This window comes from Lichenostomus cassidix, chromosome 2 (genome assembly GCF_008360975.1).
Source record: "Lichenostomus cassidix isolate B80296 chromosome 2, HeHo_3.0, whole genome shotgun sequence".
In the NCBI taxonomy this organism is placed as follows: domain Eukaryota; kingdom Metazoa; phylum Chordata; class Aves; order Passeriformes; family Meliphagidae; genus Lichenostomus; species Lichenostomus cassidix.
The window spans coordinates 67,788,939-67,816,104 of NC_139482.1; the positions used below are offsets into that span (position 1 = coordinate 67,788,939).

At 39.4% G+C, this 27,166-nt stretch overlaps 1 protein-coding gene across 5 annotated transcripts; it reads left to right on the top strand.

The window, feature by feature from the left end:
- ECI2 (enoyl-CoA delta isomerase 2) lies at window positions 1-27,166 on the top strand. Of its 5 annotated transcripts, none has more exons than XM_085051983.1 (11): window positions 55-150; window positions 11,499-11,678; window positions 15,347-15,509; window positions 16,783-16,881; window positions 18,555-18,746; window positions 19,476-19,545; window positions 20,885-20,987; window positions 22,553-22,673; window positions 24,746-24,835; window positions 25,666-25,809; window positions 26,616-27,166. In XM_085051983.1, exons 3-11 carry the CDS (start codon window positions 15,387-15,389, stop codon window positions 26,769-26,771), a joined length of 1,098 nt encoding a protein of 365 aa, XP_084908109.1. In that variant the 5' UTR covers window positions 55-150; window positions 11,499-11,678; window positions 15,347-15,386; the 3' UTR covers window positions 26,772-27,166. The 5 variants fall into 5 exon arrangements, with proteins under 5 accessions (XP_084908108.1, XP_084908109.1, XP_084908111.1 ...); XM_085051985.1 differs by having other exon boundaries at window positions 15,373-15,509; XM_085051982.1 differs by lacking the exon at window positions 11,499-11,678 and having other exon boundaries at window positions 1-150.

A 27,166-nucleotide genomic window follows, 5' to 3' on the forward strand; every position in this document is an offset into this window, starting at 1 on the left:
CCGGCACAGCCCCGCCCTCAGGCCGCGATCCACCCCCGGGGCGGGCTTTGCCGTCTCCTCCCCGCTCCCGCCTTCCCTTCCCTTGGTTATGGCGGCCCCGGCCCTGACCTTCGTCCGGAGGCTGTGCTGGCGCTCGCTCTGCGGGACGAGGTGAGTCCCGATCGCGCCGGGGCTGTCCGAGCCGGGCTGGCCGTGCCGGGGCTGGGCAGACTGAGCTCCGGTCGGGGCTCTGCATACAGAGCCGGAGCTGCCCTGGCCGTGCCGGGATGAGCCGGGCTGGCGTTCCCGGGCTGGCGTTCCCGGGCTGGCGTTCCCGGGCTGGCCCTGCCTTAGAGCTCTCATCCTGAACGCGGCGAGGTCGCTTTGTGCTGGAGCTGGGGACACCTCGGGCCGTGCCGACCACCTTTAAGTGTTCGAACACAGCGTGGGAGGGCGAAACTTGTGTTTGATGCCTTCCTGAGGCGAATGGTTTACTACCAAAAAAATTGTTGCTTAGGCTGGGGGTGAGGCATCCAAAACCGTACTGAAATGTGTGGAAGAGTGTGTGTTTCGGCTTTTTCTTGTTTCCTATAGTTTATTTTACTTTCTTTTCCTTCATCAGTCCCATGGAGCATATGGTCATAGAATAGTTTGGGTTGGAAGCGACCTTAAATTTCATCTAGTTCCACCCCCCTGCCAGGGACAGGACACTTCCCCTGGACCAGATTGCTCAGAGCCCCATCCAGCCTGGCCTTGAGAAAACCAAGCTAATTGTGTCAACAGCTAATTAGGCCTTTTTGCTAACACTGTTCTGGCTTTCCAGACAGTCATTCAGTATATTGTGCACACTTATTTATTGCCTATTGCCTTTAAGCTGTTTCCAGATAAAGTGTCATGTGCAGGAGAGTGCACTGCAGCAGCTGTGTACCTTCCGTGTTAGCTGGGCAGTGGAAAGCAGAAGGCATGGCTTGAGTTGCAATTAGACTTGGAATTGTATGATTTACATTTTTATTGAAAATGGCTAAATTGGAAATTCCGCTGTAAAATTGCTTGTATATGAATAAGAATCACAAAGTATATGTCAAAGAGTTTCCTCTTCCCATTAAAAAATAGCTTAATATTGACGGAAAAACATGCATTTTGTGTTAAGTATACTTGCGAAACAAGTTCCTAAGTAGAATAGTGAAGCGGATGTTGTCATACCAATAGATTTAAAGATATGTGATACTCTGATTGTGAACAGCATTCAAATTTGACTGTTATAATGCACCCTTTTATAAGTGAGATGATTTTACTTAAGTATCCAAGTGTCTCCATTAGGCCTGAGTGCATCTTGACCAGAAGACTGTAAGACATTCATACATTAAATTGTAATATTTTTCACCGAAAGTTTGTAAGAATTTATTTGAAGTAAGTACATGAACATTACATAAGATAGAGTGAGAAACAAAGAGAATTGTGTGACTTCTGCCCTCATTTAAAAAAAAAAAAACTCACTAGGCAAGTCCTTTCGGTATAATAATATTAATTTAGTGTAGCTAGGTTGTTACAATGAGAGAGAGTGAAAGCAGTCCTAAACTGGGAAAACACATAAAAGACTGGCAGGCTGATCATCATTAGGCTGGTGGAGTCAGATGTTTTTGAAATGGTAAGGTTCTGTATGTGACATAAGTTCATAGATTATTATCAATAATGGATTCATATTTTTAGTGTTTAATAGGATATAATACAGAAAAATGGTGCATTTTTTCCAATGTTGGAGCACCACACAGGTGGGCTTTATTTTCTGTATTAGCAGTATGCAAACAGAATTATATCAAGGACACAGGCGACATTGCTGTGCCAGTGAATTTGGAAAGCAGTCTGAACTTGGAAAAAGAGTTATATCATTGGAATACTGAAAGAGAAATACTTGTACAAATATAAAGCCAAAGAGCAGTAATTCTTCTTACTTTGTTGTTTTGGTTTGTTTTTCTAAGCAAGACATTCATAATCCTTTCAGACGTGGAACTGTGAGTTCCGCAGGCTCTTCTTGCCCTGCCCTGTTTCAATCTGTAATATTTCAAGTTTAAATTTGTCTAAAGAGGGGAGATGCTGACACAAATGCACATTTGGAAGAGTCTTACTGGGGCAGTACACATTTGGCACTGCTTGCTCTCAGCTGCTTGAGGTTGGATGCCCCACAACACTGCTGCTGTGGGACTGTATCTGCACTTAGGGCATGTCAGATCACTGGGCTCTGAATGCTTGCTGCTGGGAAACCTGCATCCATGCAATCCTTGTTTTGGGGGTTTCCTTCAGGCTAGCTGTAGTGTGATTCCAGCACTGAATGCCTGTCAGTGGCCAGAAGACATCTCCCAATTTTCTAGAAGTCTAGAAGGGATCTAAGTTGTATGTGCTAAGACAGCTCTGCAGCACAACGCAGGGAAATGGAGTTGGCAACAGCTCACAGTCTTTCTCCAAGAGCACTCTCCTGGCCAAGCTGAGACAGTAACACAGTCACACCCACAATTCCTAGTGTGTTCCTTGGTACAGGTATTTCAGCAACTCCAGAAGAAGTCAGATCTTGTCAAAGACCAGTTTTCCATGATGTACTCTTTTATTTCTCAGAAAAGCCTTTGTCAGAGGAGTGCTGTTAAATGCTGGTCTTTAAGTAAAGTGAATTGAAAACCAGTTAATTTTTTTCTCTTACACTGTTGGCTTCTCCTTGCTTCTGTAGCCTTGTTGGTCTTTCCCTGTGCCTGGAGTACTTCCTGCTTACAGTTAATCTCTCTTTACTGTAGTATCTGCTTTTGAGTTTGAGAGGCAAGCAGTTGTAGGAGTTGAAGTTCACTTCCATCTCTCTCTTGAGCAGCGTTCCAAATCTCTTCTTGGCATCCTCTCATCATCTCATGACAAAACATCTGGATGTTTACAGCCCACCCGCATAGCAGGAGCTCAGGTGCTGGTAAGTTCCAGCACCACACACAACAGTCCTTATTCAGTCTCTGCAGCCCTTTTGTCCTTCTGCCTGGGAGTTAATTGATCTTGCTGCCTGAATTGCTTACCCTTTACTTGGTAGTTCAGTTGCATTTGTGGGTCATTATATCAAGGGCCGTTTGATACATTTATGGCAAAGCAGAATATTATAATCCTTCTACCTTCTCTTTTATCTCACTGCAGCCCTATAGACCCACAGAAAAGAGCTATAGCTCTTTTCTGCCTTGCTTCCCACTAAGCCAGTCAGATGTAAGCCCTGGGTCTTTAGGGCACGGAGGGTTTGTCTTTGCCCTGAAATTGTGCTTTTATGATGAAGCTGCTCTGCTGAGGATGGAGGAAGAACTGATCTCTTGCAGCTGAGAGATTATTTCTTGCTTCATCAAATGACTGTGCTCAGGGGCCTCTTTCAGTGAGAAGCAGTTCAGTATTCCAGGTCATTCCCTGAAAAGACTTCTTGATTTCTGTTAATGGTGTATCACCTGCATCACAGGTTTTTGTTTGCTTCTTTTTAATATGTGAGGAGCATGTAAATAGTCTTCCACTGCTAGAGACGTGCAATAGGGTTTCCTTCATTTGGGGAAAGTTGTGGGTGCCAGCACACCCAGAGGATATGTAAGTCTTGCCTTGTGGAAAACCTCTTTAAGGCTGCTGTCATCGTGGAGGTGACCAGTAAGTCTGGTGGTATCCCCTTTTCTGTTCTGCTTTTTTTTTCCCAAGTTTGGCCATGAGGACCTACTGGCCTCAGAGAGAGTCTGCTTTGTATCCCTGTAATGGAAAATGTCTAGTCCTTGTTGTCACTCCTATTCAGATAGCTGTGGCTGGGTATGGACATACAAATTTTAGGAGCTTTGTTGTGACATTCTTATGCTGGCTGAGTGTAAAGGACACTATTGCCTCGTCATTTTTCACCCACTTTTCCCTTACCAGCCCCTATTTCTGTATTGCAGTAGCTGCTTTCCTTTCCTACTGTCTGCAGTCATCCATAATCCAATCCCCTTTTACAAGGAGGAAGACTGGGTTTTTGTAGCGTTGCTCTCAAGTAATAGATCAGACTATAGTCTAAAAACCCCTGTTTGCAAACGTTCCTCAGTCTCCTGTGGGTCTGTCCTAAAACCTCTGGTGCTAGCAGTAGAAGTTGCTTTTATGCCTGAAACCTTTCCCCAGATGTCAGCAAGTTGGGTCTCATTTCCCAAAGATCTCAGTGTGGTGTAGGCAGCAGATGTCCTGCAGCCTCCTGAACATCTGCCTACCAACTTTCCCACCTGCTAGCAGTTTTCCTGGGTTACTGACATGGGAAATGTGTCTCATGTACAAGGGTGGTGTCTTATCCATAGTACAAAACACATACCCTGATCCTACACCAGGGAAGCCCTGAGTAGTATGTTTTTTACTCCCTGTTGCTGTCTTACCCAGGCTCTTGTGTTTTGGTTTCTGACTCTAAAAGTTGTGCCTCTTGGTGCTGCATTTCAGGCTGCACTAGTGTGCCTTGCTTAGCTCTTTGCTATTCCCTATCAACCAATGTCTTTTTCTGTGACAGATTTCCATTTATCAGCTCTCCTTGGCTCGTGCTCGATTCTGTAGTGCTCAAGTACTCTGCTCTGCTCCTCCTGCTGGAGATAACCATGCTCATCTTTGCAAACTTCCCTTTGGTAGGTTGGGTCTCTAGTTCTAATTGATGTTTGTGATCTAAGTTATGTGGGTCACAGACCCTTGCCTGGCCACCAGAAAAAAAAGCAGAGCACATAACTGCCTCAATTCTAAACTTCCCCCCCCCAAGTTTAGTATTTTCTGTCTCGGTGCAGGTCAATTGAAAGTTTAGAGAGCTCATCCTACTTTCCTTACCTTTTAAGTAGTAATATTTTTTTTGTTTTATATACTAAGGAAACCACCTTCTTTCCTTTCTTGACACCTTGTGCAATTTGACTTTTGCAGTACGTTTTTGCAAAATACTGGTAAAATCAGCTTCCCCTAACATTTGTAAGGTGTCTTTCAGAAAGGGTCTTCACGGTTCTTGCATTTCCCTTTAAGGGCCAGGATACTGAAGCATAGAATAAACTATTGGAATAAACTAATCCACTGTGTTTTGAATTTTGGACTTAGCTAGTCAAAGGAAAATTAACAACTAAATCTCTTAATGGGAGGCTCTTTCTACAAACACTCAAGTTAATTACAGGGGTTTGCACATGCTGGTTTACCAATACATCTTAAAAGGCAAAATGTAGTGGTGAGATGATTGGATAGTTTTCCAGAAAAATGTCTTGATAAGCTTATGACCTTATTTAAGCTCCTTTTTAAACTGTTTTGAATGGAAATACACACAGCAGTTAAAATCAACAAAATGTAATCCAGAGCAGCAAGCTGTAATTGAGCTGGATTTCACAGTTCATAGCTAATATCAAGGCAAGGTGTCTGGAAGTCTTGGAGCACAGTTTCTGAACAATCCCAGTTCTCTAGGACTCTCTTCATATGTGAGATGCTCCAGATGTTTAATGATCTTCATTGTTCTTTTCTGGTCTCTTTCTAATATGACCTTATTTCTTTTGTACTGAGGAACTCAGGACTGGACACAGTAGTCCAGGTGTGGCCTCACCGGTGTTGAGTAAAAGGGATTCCATTCTTAATTGGGAATAAAAATGATTTATTGAGTAATAGAAATGTGTTGTATGGATTCTTTGCTGATTCTTTGGCCCTCCAAAAGAGTGGCTACTCTTTTTCTGGTAAGGTGTTCTGATAATATTTATTCTGTTGTAAGGTCTGGTGTAAGAGGTATATAGCTTATAGAATGGCCAATAATTCTTGAATAATTTGGTCCTTAAAAGCTAACCATTAAATGGTAAATTTTTAATTTCAAATATGCTGTCATTTCATACCATGATACACATGCTTGTAAAATGCTTACTGCTTCAAACATGTCGGTATAGTCAGCCTGTTTCTGAAACAAAAGAGTCTTTGGTTTTGTGTTGTTTTTCCTAATTGCCAGAAAGATGCCAGATAAAATTCAGAGGAAGAACTGCCAAGTTATATGGGTTGTCTGCCACTTTCCCAAACCAATAGTTCTTCATAATCTCTGCAATGATAGCAGAAGCCAATATGACTCTGCCCATGTTGCATCTCCTCTAATGACTAGCACAGTTTAACATGATCCTCTGACCTGTGTCTTGGGAGCTGCTGCTTTAGGTGCAGCCTTCTAAATGCTAGAATTTAAGCTTTTTTACACTGTCTTAGTAAGACATGAAATGAAGTACCTTGGAATGTGTATAATTTCCATTTCAGATTATCAGATTTTTGTTGAGTAAATTGCCCCAGGTCCTTAAAGACAACCTGTTGGTTTGTTTGATTGTTGGTGCAGGAAATACGGACAAAACCAAGAGCAGTGTGCTGCTTTATGCTTAGATCTAAAGTGTTTAATTCTGAGCTGTCTGAAAGAGCTCTGGATTTGGACAGGATAAGCCATTGGCACATACCTCTTTGCTACTGTCTTGTTCACTGTTCTTTGTGTCCACCCACATTGTATCTAGGTGTCATGGAGTCAGGAGTTAAAGTAAGCTTCAGACAAAATTTTTCCTTTCCCTGATTCAGTTGCACTGAATCAGGAGGAGTGGCAGTGGGTGTTCTCATGTGGGTGGAAGCTCCAGCAGCTGGTTGTATCCTTGTCAAGAAACATATCTACATTTTCCATAAGCCTTTAACATTAAAGTACATGTTTCCTTACTCTCCATATAGCAAACAAGTTTTGTCCCTGCAGGCCAAATCAAAATGGCTTTTTCCCTTCTCCATTAGCAGCAAAATTATTTTGAGTATTTGTTCATAAGTTTTTGTTAAGTCACCTTGGATAAGGATGTGTAAGGAACCTATTTGAGTTTGCTGCTCTCCAAATGCTGCAATAAACTGTCAGTGATTCTCAGCAAATGTCACATATATGAGTATTGCAGCTGTATATTTTTTCTGCTAATATTCTTACTTTTAACTTTGGAATTGTTTCAGATGATATCTGTTTGTAAATCTTCCTGCTTGTAGAGATGTCTTACTCACACTGAGGATATACAGAAGGTTCTCTCATGCTTTAGTCATTCACCATATCCAGTCAACTTAAGTCTGCTGGAAAGAGAGAGTTCTTGTGGAGATTTCAGGAAGTTATCCTGGTTTTCCTCCCAGCATCTGTGATGAGAGAATAAATGAAATAAAACTCTGCCTGTATAGAGTGCAAAGATCAGACCATTTCATATCTGAATGAATGGTGTTCTAGAGCCTTCATTCTTAGCTATTCTTGAATATTGAAAAAGAAACTATCAAGCACAGCTGAATCACTTGCACTAAACAACAGTGATTCAGCATTTCAGTCTGCCAACAGACACATAATTATCCTCTAGATTTTATATGTCAAAATAGTGTAGGAGTGTAAAATAGTAAAAGCTGATAAGGATTTATACACCAAACTTGTGTTTAGAACAACTCTTGTAACATTCTAAAGTAAAGGAGGAAATAATTTGACTTCCATTTCTTTCTGTTTATTAAAGTAGCAGTAAGTAAATTGGCTATAGAGTATTTGAACTGGTCTTTTCTGCTGGTTAGATACATTGGAAATATGAGAACACTAGAAACATTCTTTTTGCCTTATAGCAATAAATTTTAGTTCCTCCATGCTGCAGTATAGTGGGGTATTGCCAGGGACTATGATGGTGGAACAGGAAGTGTTAGTTGTTGCCCTACAGCTTTTTAGGAAGGCTGGAGTTCTGTCTACTGAATCATCAACTCCTTCATGGTGTTGCCATGGTTAGCAAAACTTTGTATTTCCCCAAATGAACCAAATGCATTGATTTCTGATGCTGATAAGACCCCGCGAATGAAACAGGGACTGTGAGCACATATGCAGGAACTCTGAGCAAAGAGAATAGCATTGTAACCAGGAACTTTAAACTAATTTATAAATGCTTTTAACAAATTTGTTCTAACATGCTCTGGACTAATCTGTTGTTATCTCAACCCTTTGTGCTCCACATTGGGCATCAAAAAGGACTGCTTTGGTTTAACCCCAGCCAGGGTACCATGCAGCCACTCACTACCTCCCTTCTCCTGGTGAGGAGGAGAATCAGAAAGAATAGCTAGCTAAACTTTGTGGCTTGAGATAAGAACAGTTCAATAATTGAAACAAGACATAATAATGATAATACCACTACTACTAATATTAATTGTAATGAAAATGGGAGAGAGAAAAGAATAAAACCCAATGGAAACAAGTGATACACAGTGAAATTGCTCACCACCTGCTGACTGATACCCAGCTGGACCCAAGGAGCAATCAGCAGCCTCCAGCCATCTGCATCCGGTTTATACACTGGGCATAACATTGCAATGTATGGAATATGACTGACCACTTGAGGTCAGCTGTCCTGGCTCTGCTCCCTCCTATCTTCTGAATGGTCTATTTGACAAGGTGGTGTTAGGTTACAGGTTGGACTCTGTGATCTCAAAGCTCTTTTCCAATGTAGTTAATTCTGTGATTCTGTGACATTTCATCCGTGTTCTGAATTGTTTTAGTTTTAACTAAAGGCAGAGGCTCTTGAAAGCAGTGTATACAAATGGGGAGAAGTTTCCACTTGAGATGGTTGTGGAAGTAGACACAGGCTCTTTAATGATGACAGAAGTTGCAAAGGAAGGTATTCATGTGGTTTCGCCACATTTCCCAGTATAAGAGAAGAAAATTGAAAGGACAGACCTAGAAATAAAAGCCTGAAGTAATTTGCCTTTATTAGTGTAAAAATTGTCAAGTTGAGGTTTCTTTTAATATTGTAATGTCACTGCCTACTACACAACTCCTATTTGTAAGAAAATCTGTGTGTACAACTTAGAGGAAGAGTGCTTTGCAGCTAAAAGTCTAACAGCAGCAACAGGCATCGTATTGATTTAATAGGCATACACAAAAACCAAAATAATTCAGTAGCAATAACAACAACAACAAAAAAAAACCTTGAAAAGAGTATATGGTGAGAAAAAGTGTATTTAGGCAAATGATCTGAATTTCTTCAGGAGCAGCCTGTAATAAGATGGCATAAAGAAAGAAAGGGTTGCTTTTCTTCTACAGCCAGAAGAAACTACCCTGAACTTTTGTCTGTAAATTTACCATTTGTGCTCTCCATACCTCTCCTTTTTTTATTTTCCAACAGCAAAAGAGCAATGAGTGTTCCAAACATGCCACTGGACATTCAGTTTGCTTTAGCATTGTCAGGTGCCTCTTCTTTTTCCTAGTTCAGGTCTTGGTAGCTTGTATGGGGAGAATAACTGGAGAGAAATGGCAGAAATGAGCCTGCTCCACTTCAAACTGTATGGGGAAAGCTCTTATATTGCTGTATAAATTCTCGGGCTGCGTAAAAAATTTATGAGTCCTTAATGTTACATTATTATCTGTTTGGATTCAGTAGAATACAACCAATGGCATGATGAATGATAACTTGGGGAACCTGCAGATTAAAATTTTCTTACCATTTTTATGTTAACAGCATAGGCAATAGCTTCCTCTTGTCAGCAAAATAAGGTGAAGTACAACTTTAAATTTACTGTATGGAGAAAATACTGAAAGGCAATATGGAAAAACAATAACATTATTTTCCTGGTCATCAAGGAAGTATGGTACTGCTGATGCTTTGCTCATTGTCATTATTTGGTAATCAAACTTCCTTTTTTTTAATCTTGGTAGAGATTCTGATATGAAGGCTTGGGGGGGGAATGAGAGAAGTTGGTGTGTCAGGTTAAAGTTCTTTTTTCAGATGGTCCACTCATTTTCTCAGAGTTACAGTTTAAATACAGGTTTCTATTCCTCTCACACACCTCATTTCCTAACAATTGCTGCAACTACCAGTAGGGGCAAGTTTTCCCACCAGCTCTGCTCCTGCACCCCTTGAAGTAGCTGAACTAGTGATCCAAAGTTGCTATTCCTTCTCCAGATCCCTTTTCCCCTCTGGGGAGGAAAATCAGGATAATTTTAAGGGAGCATCAAAATGAGAGAAGTGCTACTGAAAGAGGGGGAATGAAGCCTGAAACTGGTTGGAGTGGTACTGTTCAGGCACCAGCAGGCAAGGACTGCCCCAGTCACACTGGCAGGGAGCATGCATGGTTCCTTGCTGGGACTGTGGATGGATGTGTTCCAAGAGAAGGAGGAAAGGGAGGGAGCAAGGAGGTCTCATTTGCTTGCTCTCCTGTGTGACTTTGCAGTACCCTTAAGAGCAGTACTTGCTGGTGCTGAAGCAGGTGAAACTTTTGGGATAAGTTTTAGGCTCCTGAACCTTGTAGAACAGTTGAAGGTCTGGCTGGTGCCTGCAAATCAGTTGTGGACTGGGCTGGGAAGTGTGTGTTGCCTCTTCTTTGCAGAGACTCTGGAGAGGGTTGCAATCAGAAGCTTGTTTTAGGTTGTAACTACGTAGCACCTTGAGGCTTGTGGGAATTGATTGCTTTGTGTCATAATTAAAAAAACCCAACAAAATTCAACCCATACAACTCTTTAAACAATAGTGGCAGAAAACCAGTATTTCATTTAATTTTCTCTTAAGACAGAAAGAACATGAGCAGAAATAATGCCACTTTATGATGCTGTAATACCATTTGTGTTTGCGAAATGGCAAGGGGTGGCTACCATGCCCTTCACTGTTCTGCATGAGGAACGTGTGGAAAGAGCAATGGAAAGGATGACAGCACCTCAAGATAGTGATCATGGCAAAGAAGAGATGTTGTACACATTATCTGAAGGATTACACATAATGGACAAAAGATGTTCCAGGATTCATCCAAGTGACAGCTTAATGTACTTCTTGCTTCTGTCTAACAACACTTCCTGTTCTTTTCCTACCTTGTCTCTCTAAAGCTACTTAAAATAATGTAAAGGGAGCATTTTCCATTTCTGTCAGGAGTTTTAAACCCACATGTATCTAGCACCACCCGCTGCTTTAATCCTAATAGGATTTTTAACTGCTTTTCTATGTGCTTAATTTCCCCAGGATCTACTAACGTTTAAAGGAAAACTTTTACTAAGTAAATGGAAGATGGATTTCAGGTATATCCATCCCTTTCTTTTGCTGAGTGTGTCTGATGTTTCCTGTGCAAAGACATCTTTTGACTTCTGTTTAACCTTTATGAGGAAACTGCTATGTTGCCTTGAATGTTAGAAAGTGAACATTCAGTATTTTACAAAATGTTGGTGTTTTTAACTCTTAAAAAAAGTCCTTCTGCAAGTGACAGAGCTCCAGAGAAATGAGAGGCCTGCCTTCAACAGGCTTTTCAGTCTTTTTGTGAATTGTATAAAGAGTGAGAAATTACTTTCAGTGTAATTGAAATAGTAAATTTAATTTTTACATTTGAATGTCTGTTGAGATAAGAGATATTTAAGTGAACAGGTAGAGTGAATAGATGAATGGTGATCCACCAAGATATCCTGAATGACTGAATGGCAACAAAGAGATGTCTGAAGCAAGGGAATAAATATGAAATTACTGTCAGCCTGGATGTTTCAAGTTCAGGCAGTGATGCCCAGGATTTATTTCTTTTTTCAGAGTGTACAACTTGCGAAGTACCCAGTGACTGATCTTGCACAGGCTTTTGTCATGGACTCTGACTGCTCTGCCAAGTCGTGACTCCTCTTGCTTCTCTCTCTGGTGGGAGTTGGCTTTTTACCCACCTGGGGGAGGTTGCCAAGCCCTCACCACTCTTCTGTGGGTGCCACTACAGCAAAGGTAATTTGTAGCAGTGGGGCAGTGGCAGCTAACTGGGCGCAGGGCAATAAACAGGAAGCTTTGTGAAGGAAATTATTTCGCTTTGTTGCAGTGAGTAGATGAGAAAGGGAAGTACAGAGGGTTTTTTGATTGCCTTTCCTAGGCTTCTTTTTCTGCTTGGATTACAAGCTTGTAGGTCGGGTTCCAGGCTCTCTGCCTTCCTTGAGTGGTTTCTGCAAAGTCTTGTGTGGCTGCTAAAATGGGGCATGGATTTGCTCAGTGAGTGACTAAAAAGGGCTCAGTGTCACAGAGAGGAAGCAAGTTGTCCCACAGTGTACTGCAGCAGCCTCTCCTGCTTCTCCATCCTTGTGCTGCAGCAGCCTCTCCTGCTCCTCTGTCCTTGGGACTGTGGCATGGCACCACTATGCAGTGCCAGAGGTGGCAGCGCTGTTGTGTGTGCTGAGAGGTGTAGGGTCATCTCCTCACTTTGGTTTACCGGCTTGGTGTGGAGGAGCTCTGTTCCTCCTGCTTGTGTGTGCCTCTGAAGAGTAAGGCCCTACCCAAAATGAATTAATTGTGAAATAACTTAATTCTTCCCTTGTGTTTTCATTCTTTGTTGTTATTTTAATAGAGAAATCATAGTAATCAGCTTAACCTTAGCATGTCAAGAATTGATGAGAATCTCTGATGAGTAGGAAATGTCTGGAGATCAGAAGGCAGAAGGAATGGAGTGAATCATTAATATCCTGTGGTGAATTGAGCTACAAGAAGCAAGGAAGAATGAAAAATAAAAGGCCTTTTCTTATAAATAGACTTTAATAAACACCTGGGTTGCACAATCTCCTATTACAAATCAGTAGGTAAGGAGGAAAAGAAGAATAAAAGATGGGAGTATTTGTAGTGGATAGATAACTATTTTAACCAAACATTTTGCAACTAAGAAGCAAAAGTGAATATAACCAAGCAGCAAAGTTCCTCTGAGTTTAGACTTACTCAAAGATCATTCAGCTTTTCCCCAGCCAGATTTTTTTTACTCAACCAATTGTTTTCTCATCCTCTTAGAACTTGTCTATTTTGCATCCTTAATAAGGAAGAGAACTGTGTCCTGTTACATGCAAAAAAACACCCCAAAACAATCTTTACCATAAATATATGTGTGTACATATCCTCAGACTGGCTGCTATGGCATTCTCTTCTCCCCAGCTGCTCATCCTCAATCTTGTTAATTTATGATTATTATCAAATTGTATGTAAAAGAGATTCTTAAAACCTTTTTATGATACTGGCCCCAGCCAGGCTGGAGTGAAATCCAGATTGTCAACCATGGTGTAAACCCAAATCTCCAATTTTAAACATGATCTGCCTCAGTCACTGCCTAGACTGACAAGAAAATTTGTAGCAGATGCACAGATCATCTTGGGGACAGTAGCATGCAAGTAGTTTCAAAGATGGCTAACAAAATTGGAGGGGAAAAACAAGCCAAACCAAAACTACTGTTCCTGCACTCTCATTTCTTCTTCCTGTAAATGTGGCTTCAAGAACATGTTTGGGAGGAGGGTCTGAAAGTGTTGTGTTCTGGGACTCCAGGACAGACTAATCAAAGATGCAGTATTTAAAACCTTGTATCTATATCTGTTTAGGTGCACTTTTTCCTGTTGATAGTCTTTTATTAATGCTGGAAATGAAGTCCACAAGTTGGCAAAATAACCTCCCGACTGTTAAAGGAATGAATTTGTTGAACTCTGACAGAGTCTTCTGAACACACCAGCTTGAATGTTGGTTACAGTGACAGTTGTTTACTCTGTGTTTGTCTGGGTGTGCTGCCTTATCAGCCTAAGTAAAAGGACTTTCTGTTCCTTTCTTTTCTGATAACCTATTAAATTTTGTATTGTTCAGATAAGTTTCTTTCTACTGGCATAAGATTTTGAAGCCGATTCTGACATTCTTTCATTTTGAAAGAATTTCTATGTATAACTGAAAATATTATTTCCACGTCTGTTATTCAGACTTGGTATCTCCAAAATACCAGAACTTAGCTTTTACTGACACAGAAGGACTGTAATAGGATATAAACCCAATACAAACATTTTTACAAGGTAGCTAAACCACCTAACTGCATAAAAGGAAAGAGGAGTGAAATTAATGGGACACAGTTGGCATTCTTCACATTTTCTGCCAGCAACTTTTAGGCTTGCAATTTCTTTAAGAAATAAGAGCTATGAGGATAATTTTGAGGTAGGCAGTAGAATTTCTTTAAAATTCTCTTTAGGTCCATATAAAAAAAGGCAGAATTTCCATGATTTTAAAATTATTGTTCTGTAACTGAAATATTAACATTAAATTGATTTAGCATTCTGTCAGTCTCCATCTGAGATACTCATTAATTTTTGAAATTACACTGATTATGAAATTTAGCATATATGATATTCTAACATGGCAGGTGTGTCTGTAAGTTAGAATGGGGAAAGTTGGGCTTTTTTTCTTTTGCTAGAGTAGAGAAGGAAGTTTCATACATAAACTGCAAACATTTTAAAAATAGTGACCACATGCTTTTGCCCTCTTGAAATAAGCCAAAATTATTAGACTTCTTGGCTTTTGATTCCAAACTTGACTGAAGTAAATCTGCTTTTGCAAAGCATTATAGAGTTGGGTTAGGTTTGGTATTTTGGGGAAGGTTTTGATGGAATTAATATTTTCTGGTGGAAAGTTGTTCTCCCAGAATATTTTGACTGCTTTTTTTTTTCCTCAAGTTTCTACAAGCTAGTTTATAGATTGTACTATTTTGTACTATACTTTTCCAAAGTATATTTTGAAATTACTCTTCACTTGTGCTGCCCTGATTGGAGAACCAGACTTCCAAACTGAAGTGTTTCTAGCTAGAAGCACACTCACTTGAAAAGATTACAAAGAGCAGACAGGCTGCATATTCTTCTTAATTTGTGGACATATAAAGCTGCTAATCATATTTAGGTTGGAAAGGGCCTTTGAGATCATCAAGTCCACCACTGAACCATGTCCCCAGATGCCACGTAGACACATCTTTTAAATACCTTCAGGCATGGTGATGCCAGCACTTCCCTGGGCAGAGTCTTCCAGTGCCTGACCACCCATCTGGATATTAGGAAAATTCTCTTTGCCAATCTAAACTTCCACTGGCGCAACTTGAAGCTGTTCCCTCTGATCCTGTCAGTTGTTACTTGTGAGAAGAGACCACTTCCTACCTGGCTACAGCCTCCTTTCAGGCAGCTGTAGAGAGTGGGAAGATCCCCCTGAACCTCCTTTTCTCTAGGCTAAACAACCCCAGTCCCTCAGCTGCTCCTCACAGGACTTGTGTTCCAGACACTTCACCAGCTTTGTTCCCTTCTCTGGACACATTCCAGCACCAAAATGTTGTCTTGTAGCAAGGGGCCCAGAACTGAATGCATTATTCAAGGTGCTGAGTACAAGGGGATGAGATTTAAATAATTAATAAAAATAAATAATTTCCAAAGGTTAATTATATTGCAGCAAAAGCAAACTTCTACAGCAACTTGCTTGTGACTTTTAATATCCTTCTTCTTGTTGTTTTGATTAGTGTAGTGTAAATGTTTCACATTTATTTTAAATGTCTTAAAAAGCAGCATATTTGTTTCTTCTCTAGTCTTTCACAAAAATCAATTAATGGGATTTTTCCCCCCACTTACTGCCAGGTCAACACAAGCTGTTTGCATTCCAGCGATTCACCTGCACATGACTGCAGCCACCATGCAGGTCAGCCAGAAGGACTTCCAAAAGGCTCAAGAGCAGCTGAAGCTTTTGAAAAAGGATCCTGGGAATGAAACTAAGTTGAAACTCTATGCTCTGTTTAAACAGGTAGGCCTGACTTGACTTATTTTGTTTGGTAAGGAGCATTTTTAACCTGAGGGGATGGACCTGTAACATTTATTTAAAATACAGGCTGTTCAAATGTATTGTGTTTTAACAGGCTCTTCATTTTAAGTGCTCAAATTCTGTTCTTGTAACGTCGACCCCTTGAAATATCTAAATTCTGAGAGAAGCCAAACCTGTTTTTTCATGCTTTGCATAGAAACCTTTATTCAAAGAAATAGAGCAAAATTACATCCATTTTGTGATGCCTTCCATATAATAATATTGATTCAGCTTTGGAAAATGGCTTATGCCTAGGAAAAAGGGAGGGTGCTGTATGCTGCCTGTTAAATTTATTATATCTACAGTCAGCTGGGCCTGTAATATAATGGTGTTGACATTTGAAGTTGATTTTTGGGTTTTTTTTCTTTTTTTTTTTTTTTCCCAGTATGATCATTGTAGGTTTTTTTTGTTTGTTTATTTTGAATTCAAGGAAGTGTTCCTCCACAGTTTGAGCGAAGGTTGTTCTTTACCACAGCATGAAAGGAGACCTTTGTAGAAATAGCTTTATGTCCACAGCAGGGCTTGTATTGGTATTTGGGGAAGTATTTTTGAATCAGGATTGACTGCAGGGTCAGTACAGGCTTGTTATATTGAGAAAGGCAATCAGTAGCTCATTTAAATAAAAACTTAAAGGCAGCCGATTGTTCCAGGTAGCTTTATTAATTAATAATGATGAGCTCATAAATGTATTCTTCCTTTCTTTCCTGCCTCCCACTTGAAATATTTCTTTCCAATAGTTTATTTTTCTTTAGGAGAATTGATCATAGAATACTTCAGGATAGCTCAGACTCTTGTAGCTCAACTGGTCCAATGCCCTTGCTCATGGCAGGACCAACTTTGAAGTAAGATCCAAATTAAGAGATCCTATTCAACAGTCTCTTCACACAGCTAATAAGTCTTTAACATTATTTTTAAGTATAAAATTTGCAGAGTTTTTGAGCCAGGAGAACTTCATCTACATGGGTGTTTTGGAAACCAGTGTCTAGTGGTTAGGTGCTTCTGGAAGCCCCACATTATATTAGGAAATAGCAGACACTGAAAATGCCATGGTATATGAACTGTCAGAATATTTTCAAACCAGTAGGTATCCCTTTTGTCTCAGAGTTGAATTCTGTATCCCAATCAGATAAGTATTCAGAGCAGTCATCATCTTTTCTACCAAATAATCTGTACTTTAATCAAAGGTTTAAATAAGTTTGTTTTACACTCTTTTCAGGCTACTGAAGGTCCCTGCAATGCTCCAAAGCCAGGTATGCTGGACTTCGTCAAGAAAGCCAAGTGGGATGCGTGGAACTCTCTTGGCAATTTGTCTCAGGTGACAAATCCTATAATTTCACTTAGATACTTTGTAGATTACTCTATCTTGAAGTGCCTGGTCTTTAAGTGAGTGACTGATGACTAAAAACACTACACGCTAGTTGAGCAATTCTGCTTCAGCCATCAAAATGTTTTGTACTGTATTCCTCACTCTGCTTCAGTGTTTGGATGTTTGGAGATTTTTTTTAGTGTGGTTTTTTTTAGCCTCATTTACATTATTACTACCAGCTTGTATCTGTGTAAGAGATCTTATGTGGTGACTTCCAATAAAAGTAGTAGTTTTTGCATTATGGTCTATTCTGCTGTTTTCTTTGAGAAAGATGGATTGAGCTTCTCAGTTCTTACAACAAAACCCAAATCTCTGAATTCAGCATATTCATAACTTTGTAATTTTAAAAAGTCAGTCTTTTATGCTGTTGAGTAAAAGACTAGAAAAAATTGGTGTATTGAGAGCCTCTCTTCATTCTTTCTTTCTCAATATATCTTGACATTTTTAATATCTTTCATAACCTTTAGAGAAGTCAAGTGAAGCAAGCAGGAAGAATGAAGATGCAGAGATACATAAGCATTCCTTTTTCAGGCAGGCTTTAGTAAGTCTGCATACAGCTACCACAGTTTCCTCAGCTGCTATTAAATTAAAGAAACAAACTTTTCAAATGAGCTGTGGCAGTGCTGCATCAGGCCTGCTGCTCACTAGTACTTGGTGAGCTCAGTCAAAAAGATTCTTTAATATAGAGGGGGCTTTTTGTATTTTTTTTTTAAGAAAACACAGTTGCATAATTTCATGAATGTAACATATTGTTCTGCTTTGGGGTTTTCAGGGTTTTGCATTTTGATCTTTTGTTTAGTTTGGGTTTTTGAGGTTATTTTTGAGATGGCCCTGCAGCTTTTCGGAGTAGTCAAGAAACACTTAAGGAAAAGAGTTAGGTCTTCAAGTTGGAGTGGAGAGTGGATAGACAATTTCTTGTGCTACTCCATAATTATGGATTATAGAATTGTTCAAAGTATATTATCCTTTCAAGCCAATAGGTTGTAACAACCAAGTACTTAAAATTCTTTTAAATCACTGCTTGCTTTAGAAATAGAGAGACATGATTCTTTAGGCTCCTGTGTGTCATGTTAGTGCTAAATGAAAACTATCGTCTTCAAGCAGTTTTAAAATGCTGTAGGATACATTTCAGTGCTCTTATTTTCAGCAACACATATTCTAAAATAAAAATTTTTTTGAAAATTGTCTGACTGGAAAGCAGAAACAAAAGATCCATAGAAATGTGTAAATGCTGGGAATATGACAGAGGTCTCTGATAATCTTAGGCATGGATGGGGGCACTCTTCCAGCAAAATAAATGTCATCATTCCAGCATATATGCATTTTTATTTTGTGAAGCTATTGCTGCTGCTTTTAAGGTGACTTGAAGCATGTTCTGCAGTGTTCAAATACAACGTGTTCCCCTCCTCATACCCCTAATTGGAATATATTATTGTGCAGACTTTTCTTTTGTCCTGAAGCATTCACCTGCCCCTCCACCCATTTTATTAATACTGTAACAGATTTAAATTTTAGCTTTTCATGATCTTGTGTGTGTTATTTTCTTCTTCCTTTTTTTTAAAGGGTTTTTTTTCCCCTCTTTTTTTCTTCCCTATTTTTTAATTTCTTTTCTTTTATTGCAGGATAACGCCAGACAGAAATATGCTGAACTTGTCTCAAGTCTGGTCTCTGCAGAATCTGCTAGCCAGAAGAAAGAGGCTTCTCCAGAAGAGGGCAGACATGATGGCTATGAAACATTAATAGTTACTACCAAAAACAATATCACAAAGATAATGTTTAACCGACCAGATAGGAAAAATGCCATCAACCATCAGGTGAGGAAATGAACTTGGGAGGACTAAAGCTTTTTTTTTTTCTTTCTGGATAAGCTATTTAAATGTTTAAAGAGTCCTTACTACTGCTTTAGCAGAACTGACTGAAGCATGGTGGTCTGAAAGAATTTGATGAGGGATTAGTATTTTGACTCCAACGACAACCTAAGGAATAAATATCCAGTTCAAAATGAAATCATTCAGCTAAAATTTTACAGAATAGGTTTTTTTGTGTCTCTTGATTTCTTTCAAACTTCATGTAGGATTATGGTCTACACAAAATTAGGATGGCAAACTGCAGAAAGACTGGCCTGTGTTTTGGATGCAAGATTTGACTGCAGTCTTGAGTATAACAAAGCATTTGTGCAGCCTTTATCTCAGCACTGCTGCATGTATGTGTAGGTGATCCTGTGTTTCCCCCACAGTTACCTTCATGAGTCAGTCCCTCCTTTGGAAGCATCATGATAATCCTGATTCACAACTGCAGAGATACCAGAGCAGGGTCTTCACCCCACTGCTGCTAATTCTTTAGTATGTTACTTTGTTCACTTAAATAGCTGTATCAAAATTAGCTGTTTCAAGTCAGTGTTTGTTTTTCCAAAGGATCTTATTTTGTCCTTTAGATTTGCACTAGTAATCTGTCTCTTGAGTTCCATGTTGTCAGTGTCAATCTCATTTTTATGTTCTTTTGCAGCATCACATTTGTACTTTGTTGATTTTCCTTTTATGCAGATGTACAGAGAAATTATCAAAGCTCTTGAAGAAGCTGGAAAAAATGATTCTACCATAGCAGTTATTACTGGTATGTTTTATGTTATACCAAAGTATAGTACTGACATGAAATACCTACCTGTGTTTAGACTAAGATAAAATTAAGTGAGGAAATTCTTTCCTCTATTATAGACCAAAGATTTTCCAAAGTGTTTTTGCGAATTTTCTTCAAGCTGGTGTTTCAAATTCTTAAGCAAGCTTGCTGTTCCATCAAAACATCTTTCTCAGCTGAGAAGATGGACATGCAATACTCCTAAGAGCTTTACTACTTTTGAGTAGCTGCCTGTCTGGCCCATCCTCATTGCAGGAAAGTGTCTTTTTAAGAAATAAGACAAAACTTGAGTTTTAGCTGGCAACTTAGTGTGAATTCAAGGTGAATTTGGACTTAAACCTGTTTACTCTGAGGTAATTGGCATGCAAATTCTCCTGCACCTGGTTCCCATTCCCAGGATGCTGAATTGCCTTTTGGTAGCAATGAGTGGGCACCAGAGCCCTTACAAGATAAGCAGGGTGATTCACAGAACTGGAGCAGGAATGTCTGACAGGTACAGCTGTGAACCAATAGCAAACACCTCTGCACAAACCTTTCTGTTCCTTTTCACACAGTGAATAAGAGCACTGCAGTGTAAAGTAAGTCTCATCCTGTCAATGTTCTCATGGAACATAGGGTGATTTAGTCAATTAGGTCATGCAGTCTAGCTTTTAAATGCTTCTTGCTTTTTTGATGGTGCCTCAAACTGACTTATACGTTGAGTACCAGCTTATCTGTTTGTTACTGAAGAACCCATTTTCCAGTACAATGATGTCAATGCAGTGCTGTCAAGTCTTATCCTTAAACTGCTATGCCTCTTTCTAAATAGATCATAAAAAATGTGAAACTCTACCACATATTTAATATGTTTTTCTGTCTACTTTTGATTCATTCATCAGTTTGCAGGTGGGTGAAGGGAGATGCAACTTACATTTCCATAGTCCTGTTTAAAAAAACGGTTTCTCACATCTAAGTGTTTGAATGGTGGCAAACTGACAGAAAAAAGCAAACTCTGAGGAAATATGCAGGGAAAGAAATAAAATATTTTTTCCATCTGACACTGTTACAGAAAAAGAAGAAAAGTAATTTTCCCTATCACAGTAAATATTCTTTGGCCTTATACTGATTTTTTTTTTTCCAACAAATTGACAGTCAAAACTTACTTTTAAACCATGGATGTCCTTTAAGATACTGTGTATTCTTTGTGAAAATCGCTCTAATTACTTAATATTAGACACTCAGGATTAAATTATTTTATAAATGTAATAAATGAAAGCTTCTCTTCTGTTTCCTACTCAGAAACCATTGGTGCATTTACTCCTCTATGTGTTCTCTGCAGGAAATGGAGACTACTATAGTAGTGGAAATGATCTGAATAATTTCGCTAATGTCCAGCCTGGTGAAATGGAGAAGATGGCAAAAGATGGAGCAGTATTACTCAAGTAGAACATCTTGGTTTCATATATGCATAAGTTACTGTAAAGGGTAAAATAGAATTTGCAGGCATTGTTAGCAAACACAACAGCAGGGACCCAGTTATGCTAGGATTCATTTATTTAGGTGACTTTGTCTAAGGGCTCTCCATGTGCATAAACACAAAGATCATGTAGGAAGAAGTGGTACAAATTCTATGAAATAAATAGATTAATATAAGTCTTTAAGTACTGTGATTACAGCTAAAGACTTGATTTCATTGTTTAGTCCCCAGAGTACATGCAGATATAATGACAAAAACATTGTTTTAACTGTATATGAAAAAATTGTGGGGTTTTTGGTATCCAACAGTGTCTACATTAGCAGGAAATGCCAAAAAACCTTCACTGTCAGACTTCTTTGAATGGAGACACATGTAATGAACTTGTTCAAAATTGCCCAGTAATTCTGAGATCTTGGTTCTGCCTTTTAAGTTTGAATTTACCTGTTAAATGAATTTATTTTCTAAGGCCAAGAAGATCAGGGCTATCATCTGACACAAGGGGCTGGTTTTTTTTTTCCCTCTACTTAAGCAGATATTGTCTTCTCTTTTACTTCTGTATGATTACATCTGAGAGTTGCTTGCAAGTTGGATTGTTCCCTCAGGCACTTGCAATTGGTGGAAAAGCTAAAATACACAGAAAAAGCAGTGGTTTTGATTTATGTTTTAAAGACGAACTGCAAGTACAGTACTCAGTTTTGCAGCTTTTGCTTAGGTGAGCTGTCTGTGGGTCACAGTTGCCCCTCAAAGTGATAAAGATGCAGTATGAGCCTATTGTGAAGACGTTATTCAGTGGTACCTGGCAAGTGTTACAGCCTGCAGTGTTTTGTTGGGTGTTCAGCACAATGCAGAGTCTCATGTGCTTTATGGTCCTTCATTTTGCTCTTGTGTTTGCTGTGTTGTTACTATTACACAAGCACAGTGCTTCACTGCAACCAGTGCGCAGAGATGCCAGAGAAATGGACTTCTTACAACACTGTTCGCTTTTGGAAAATGTTTTATTTTGAGAATGCATTTTGCACCTCTTGGATGGAGAAGCAGCTGTCAGATGGAACCAAATGCTGTTTCTTGAACCTTTGCAGAAAAGCACCAGGGAAATCTGTGTTGTGGTAACATCACAGTGTTGGTGCCTGTTGGGGCTTCACTGCAGAACAGAATCTGTGAAGGGAATAGCTATCCCATGGGTGGAGTTGGGATGGATGTATAGGCAGAAGACTCTTGTCAGTGAGCTGTATTCAGCAACTGTAGCTGAAGAAGAAAACACTTCCATAACTTGATAACAGGAACTAGGAAAGCTCTGCTGACATGTGCATGTTTGATTCTTAGTTGCTGAGGAAATGCAGCTGTTTCAAATAGTTCTTATTTTGTCAGAATTCAGTTCTGAAAGGTTTAAAAGCCATACACTACATAGTTTCTGTCTAACCCTTGGGTTTTGTTATGCAGTGTCTAATGACATGTTTTGAAATTTGTTTATATTGGATGAAAACCACTTGAGATGTGTCTCTTACATCTTCTGTTTTCCCTTCTCTCTAGAGACTTTGTGGGTCATTTTATTGATTTTCCTAAACCACTGATTGCAGTCGTAAATGGCCCAGCTATTGGAATCTGTGTGACAGTCCTTGGGTTGTGTGACCTTGTCTATGCTTCTGACAGAGTAAGTACCCAAGACAGTCTTTAAGTTTCTTCCTGTATCAAATATTATTTGATCTGGGGTAATCTGTGAGAAAAAATAACTTCAGAAAAGTCTAAGGACTTTTAATATCAGGTCAAGGAACACCTGCCTGTATTAATTACCAGCACAGGGGTGCATCAGCCAGTGGTTCACATGCATGGAATTTCCTGTGCTGTAGTTACGCTTATCAAGTTTCTGACTCCAGCATAGAGGCTCTTTTCTAAGAGCCTCTCTTCTAAGCTGATGTGAAATGATGTTTGTAAGGCCCCTTTTAGGTGTGAAAGGGAGAACAAAAGTTTATTATGTAATGGAAGTTCAGAACTGGCTGAAGTAATTCATACCAGATCACTTACAACTGTGTCACTCCTGACGTGCTTGTCTAATGTGTGTGATTTGTTCAGTCAATTATGGTCCATAGATCTTTTACTAGAACAGTATCGGATTCTCCCTCTTTCGCCCCTCATATGATCTGTTTTTGCTACAGGGTGAACCTATTGTTTCTTGTTCCTCAGTTTAAAGAACAGACTATTGTCATCCTCCCTTAAAATAACCTTAGCCATCGGTGTACTTAGACTGTTTGATATATCTCAAATTTACCTTCTCTCTCTCAGGCTTTTCCTTTCTTGAGCTAAACAGCTGCTATTTGTTCAGCTTTTCATCATGTGGCCTGCAGTCACATTCCTCTGGACTCCTTCCAGTTGCTCTGTGTCTCTTTAAGCATAGTGGTACAAGCTGGACACATCACTCCAGCTCATGTCTTACTGATGTGAAGTGGAGCAGAAGAACTTCTCCACATTCTGCAGGCTGTATTTCTGATGTGACATCCCACTGTGCTGCTTGATTTGCATCCTTGTGATCTGAGCTAACCCCTGATCGCTTACTGTAAAGGTGCCAGTAGAAGAGTTTTCCCTGTCATATGCTACATACCAAGTTATTCCTGACAAAAACTTCAACTTCTCCGTATTCAATACTATCTTCTTACTCATATCTCTTCATTTTATTAAGGCTATTTGGAAGTCTACTCACTTCCCCTCAGCATATCATCTCCTTACAGCCATGAGTTAGTATAGACTTAGTTGAAGTTTAAGCCAAATAAGCATGAAATGTTTTGTCTTGTTAATATTTTCCTTCTTTCCTGAATGGCTTGAAATTCATACTTGAACTTCCTTTTACTGGCTGTAAATATAGTGCATCTTATTTTTGCCTTGTGGTTTTTGTTTGGTTTTTTTTAAAATCTCTGCATACTTATGTTAGTTTCATACTTGTTGTCTGACATAGTTTTCACTCTCTCTGTATTTGTGTTTAAAGTCCATGACAAGCTCTTTATTTGGAGTCTGTTAGTACCTTCCTACCTGCACTGGGGCTTGTAACCTTAGTAACAGTTCTTGGATGATTTCTATAGGATCTAACCTAGCCTTTCACTGAGGTTGTCCTTCATGAGAATTTTCCTATTACCTTCTAGTTTACTGAAACCTTCTCAAAGTTGATTGTTCTCTGTTATAACAGATTATTCGGTGTTCAGTTCTAACTTGCAATTATGGTGTTATTTTGTATGACTCCTTGCGTTTCTGCCACAGGCTCTTACTAGATTTGCTTAAAAATTGGGGAAAGAACATTCAGTGACTTGAATTTTTCAGGAGAAGAATAAACTTGGTGTGCCTTCAGAAAGGTGAAAATGCTTTTTGCCTACACACTTATTTGGAATATGTATTTAATAACTTTTCAGGCAGATGTGCGTGAACATCCTTTCTGTAAAGATTTGGCATATACACTTTAGTTTCTCTAAGTGCTGTATTCAAATAATACAACTTCATCAATAGGGTTGTTGGATTTGTTGGATAAGGGAATGGAATTATATGAAGTCAGCTCTTGGGTGCATTGAGAGGGTGAAACAATGTTACCAGATGGCATTTGAAACCTATTGTGGTAACTGTTCAGATGTGTTTGGTGAACTCTGTCTCAGTACAAGCTTTAAAATGAAAATTAAATCCTAGTACTTTAATTGCATGCTCTGATGTAAGGTTTCCTATATTTTGTCCTTTTTTCTTTTCCAGGCTACGTTTCACAGCCCATTTAGTCAACTTGGGCAGAGCCCAGAGGGATGTTCCTCTTACCTCTTTCCAAAAATCATGGGCTTAGCCAAGGTGAGATTGTATATGCTGCCTGTGGGATCATCTGACCTTTGTGTGGTGGTCTTCTCTGACTGTGAGAGCAAGTGTGGTCTGTCCATACTCTTATTTTCTCTGTCTGCTCTAGAAATAAGGAAACTAAATAATAGTGACTTAAAAAAAAAAAAAAAAGAGAAAGAAAATGAAGAGGCAGAATCCAAATTGAACAACATAAATCCTTTCTGCTTCTTTTGATATCCCACAGAAAAATACCTGGGTAGTTTTAAAAACTTAGCTGATATTTCATGCATTAATGTAGTGTATTTTTTTGAGCAGGGTTTAAATCTGTAAAGAGTAGAGCAAGTGCTTCATAGACATCCAGGTATCAAGAGTAGTCTGTTCAGTGAGACACAGCCTGCCAGTGCATGTTGTAGAAATCTTGGAGTCACTGCAAAAGTGAACAAACACATTAATGATGAGGTAATTTCAGATTGCAACCTTGGAGCTCTGCTCAAAAAGACATGTACAGTCCTAGTGAACAGGAGGAATGAGGAACTGAAGCCCAGTCCCTAGTGATGAAGCCCAGGGGTTAAAACTGGGTGTAATACTTGCTTAACCTCCTCATTATGGCCTGGATGATGGGACTGAGTACCCTGCTCAAGCAGGGGCTTTGAAGTAGGCAGTATCTGGAGGTCCTTAATAACAATAATAATAATAAATCTGTTCTATGTTTCTGTGTTGTTTTCAGAGGGCAGATATTAACAAGCAAGAGAGTAAGATGAATGTGATACGGAAGCATGCAGCTTCCCTGTCAGGTTACTTAAGTCTTGTGTCTTGTTGAATCACTCTTTCTTTTTTTTACATAGGCAAGTGAGATGTTGCTTTTCAATAAAAAGCTGACTGCAGAAGAAGCCTGTGCCCAGGGACTTGTGACTGAAGTCTTCCCTGACAGCAGTTTCCAGAAGGAAGTTTGGGCAAGATTAGAAGCTTATGCAAGCCTCCCCAAAAATGTCAGTATTTTAAATTTTTCTCCACCTTCTAAGCCTTGTAGCATTCCCAGTTCTTCTGTCAAACCTATCCTGTCACTTGGTTTCACTTCATCCTTAATTGAAATAATGAGGCTTTCCTTCAAGCACAGCTCTGTCCCTCTGCTGCTGGGAAACAGATCCCTCTCTTCTGTGTCTGCATCTAAGACGATGCACTGTCCACAGAGATGCAGTGGCTGTAAAGCCTTACAAATTAACTGATTAATCCACTTGTGCAGTGTCTCTGTGAGTGCCTTGGGTGGCTTCTCTTAGGTTTTTATTTTGGCAATTGTTTATATTGAAGAGCCTTACCACTGGTTCTGCAATATTAAGTGCACTGTGTGCACTCTGGGTGCTCAAGATGATGCTGGGTGGATTTAATTTTTGCTGAATCCAGTGATCTTGCTCCCTAGTGTAGGTTTTGCAAGACTACTGAAGTCACAGTGGTTTTATGTTACGTTGGACAGGAGGAGACACCTGTGTGAGCTGCTGATTATGTGGATTGCATTGACACTGCAGACAGTTGAATGGGTTTCACTTCTTATGCCCATCTACTCTGATTATGAGCACTTAGAGGACTGCTGGTTTGCTTCCCATGAGCCTTCTCCACCTTATTAGCAGTCTTGGGAATTAAATGCAATAAATACTTCCAGTGAAAAGGTTGACTAAAAGCTAAGAGATGCGGTGTTAATACAGTTGGATTAGGATTCCAGTGTGGGTTTTGTGTTAATTCCTGAAGCAATAAAGTATGGAACACTTACCTTCCTAATGCTCCTCTCTTTCTCCTGCAGTCCTTGGCAGTGTCCAAGCAGTTGTTACGAAGTATGGAAAAGGAGAAGCTCCATGCAGTCAACAGCAGAGAGTGTGAAGTCCTGACGGAGAGGTGGTTGTCTGATGAATGTGTAAATGCTATTGTCAGCTTCTTCCAGAAGAAATCAAAACTCTAATCTTCACCAGTAGAATAATTCAGCATCTGGCAGTATCCTAATCTGCCCTCATCATTAATAAACTTTCTCTTCAAATAATAATTCTTACACGTTTTCATGTGGTATATTTCTGTTCTGAGTACTGGGTTAAACCTGGTTCATGAAATTAATATATTGTTATGTGCCTTGGATCCATCACGGATATTTACACTGGGGAGAAAAAAGATTCATTTTTCTGTAGGAATCAGTGATGTTTCTGAATTATACTAAAGCAGATTGTCTTCCAAAAGAAGCAACTGATTCTATAGCACCCTATTTTGATAGCTCTTTGATAAATACCTTATCAGTGATTCTTTTTATTCATCTGTGGGGAATGAAATACTGTATTAATGAAAAAAATAAATAGAAGTATTTAA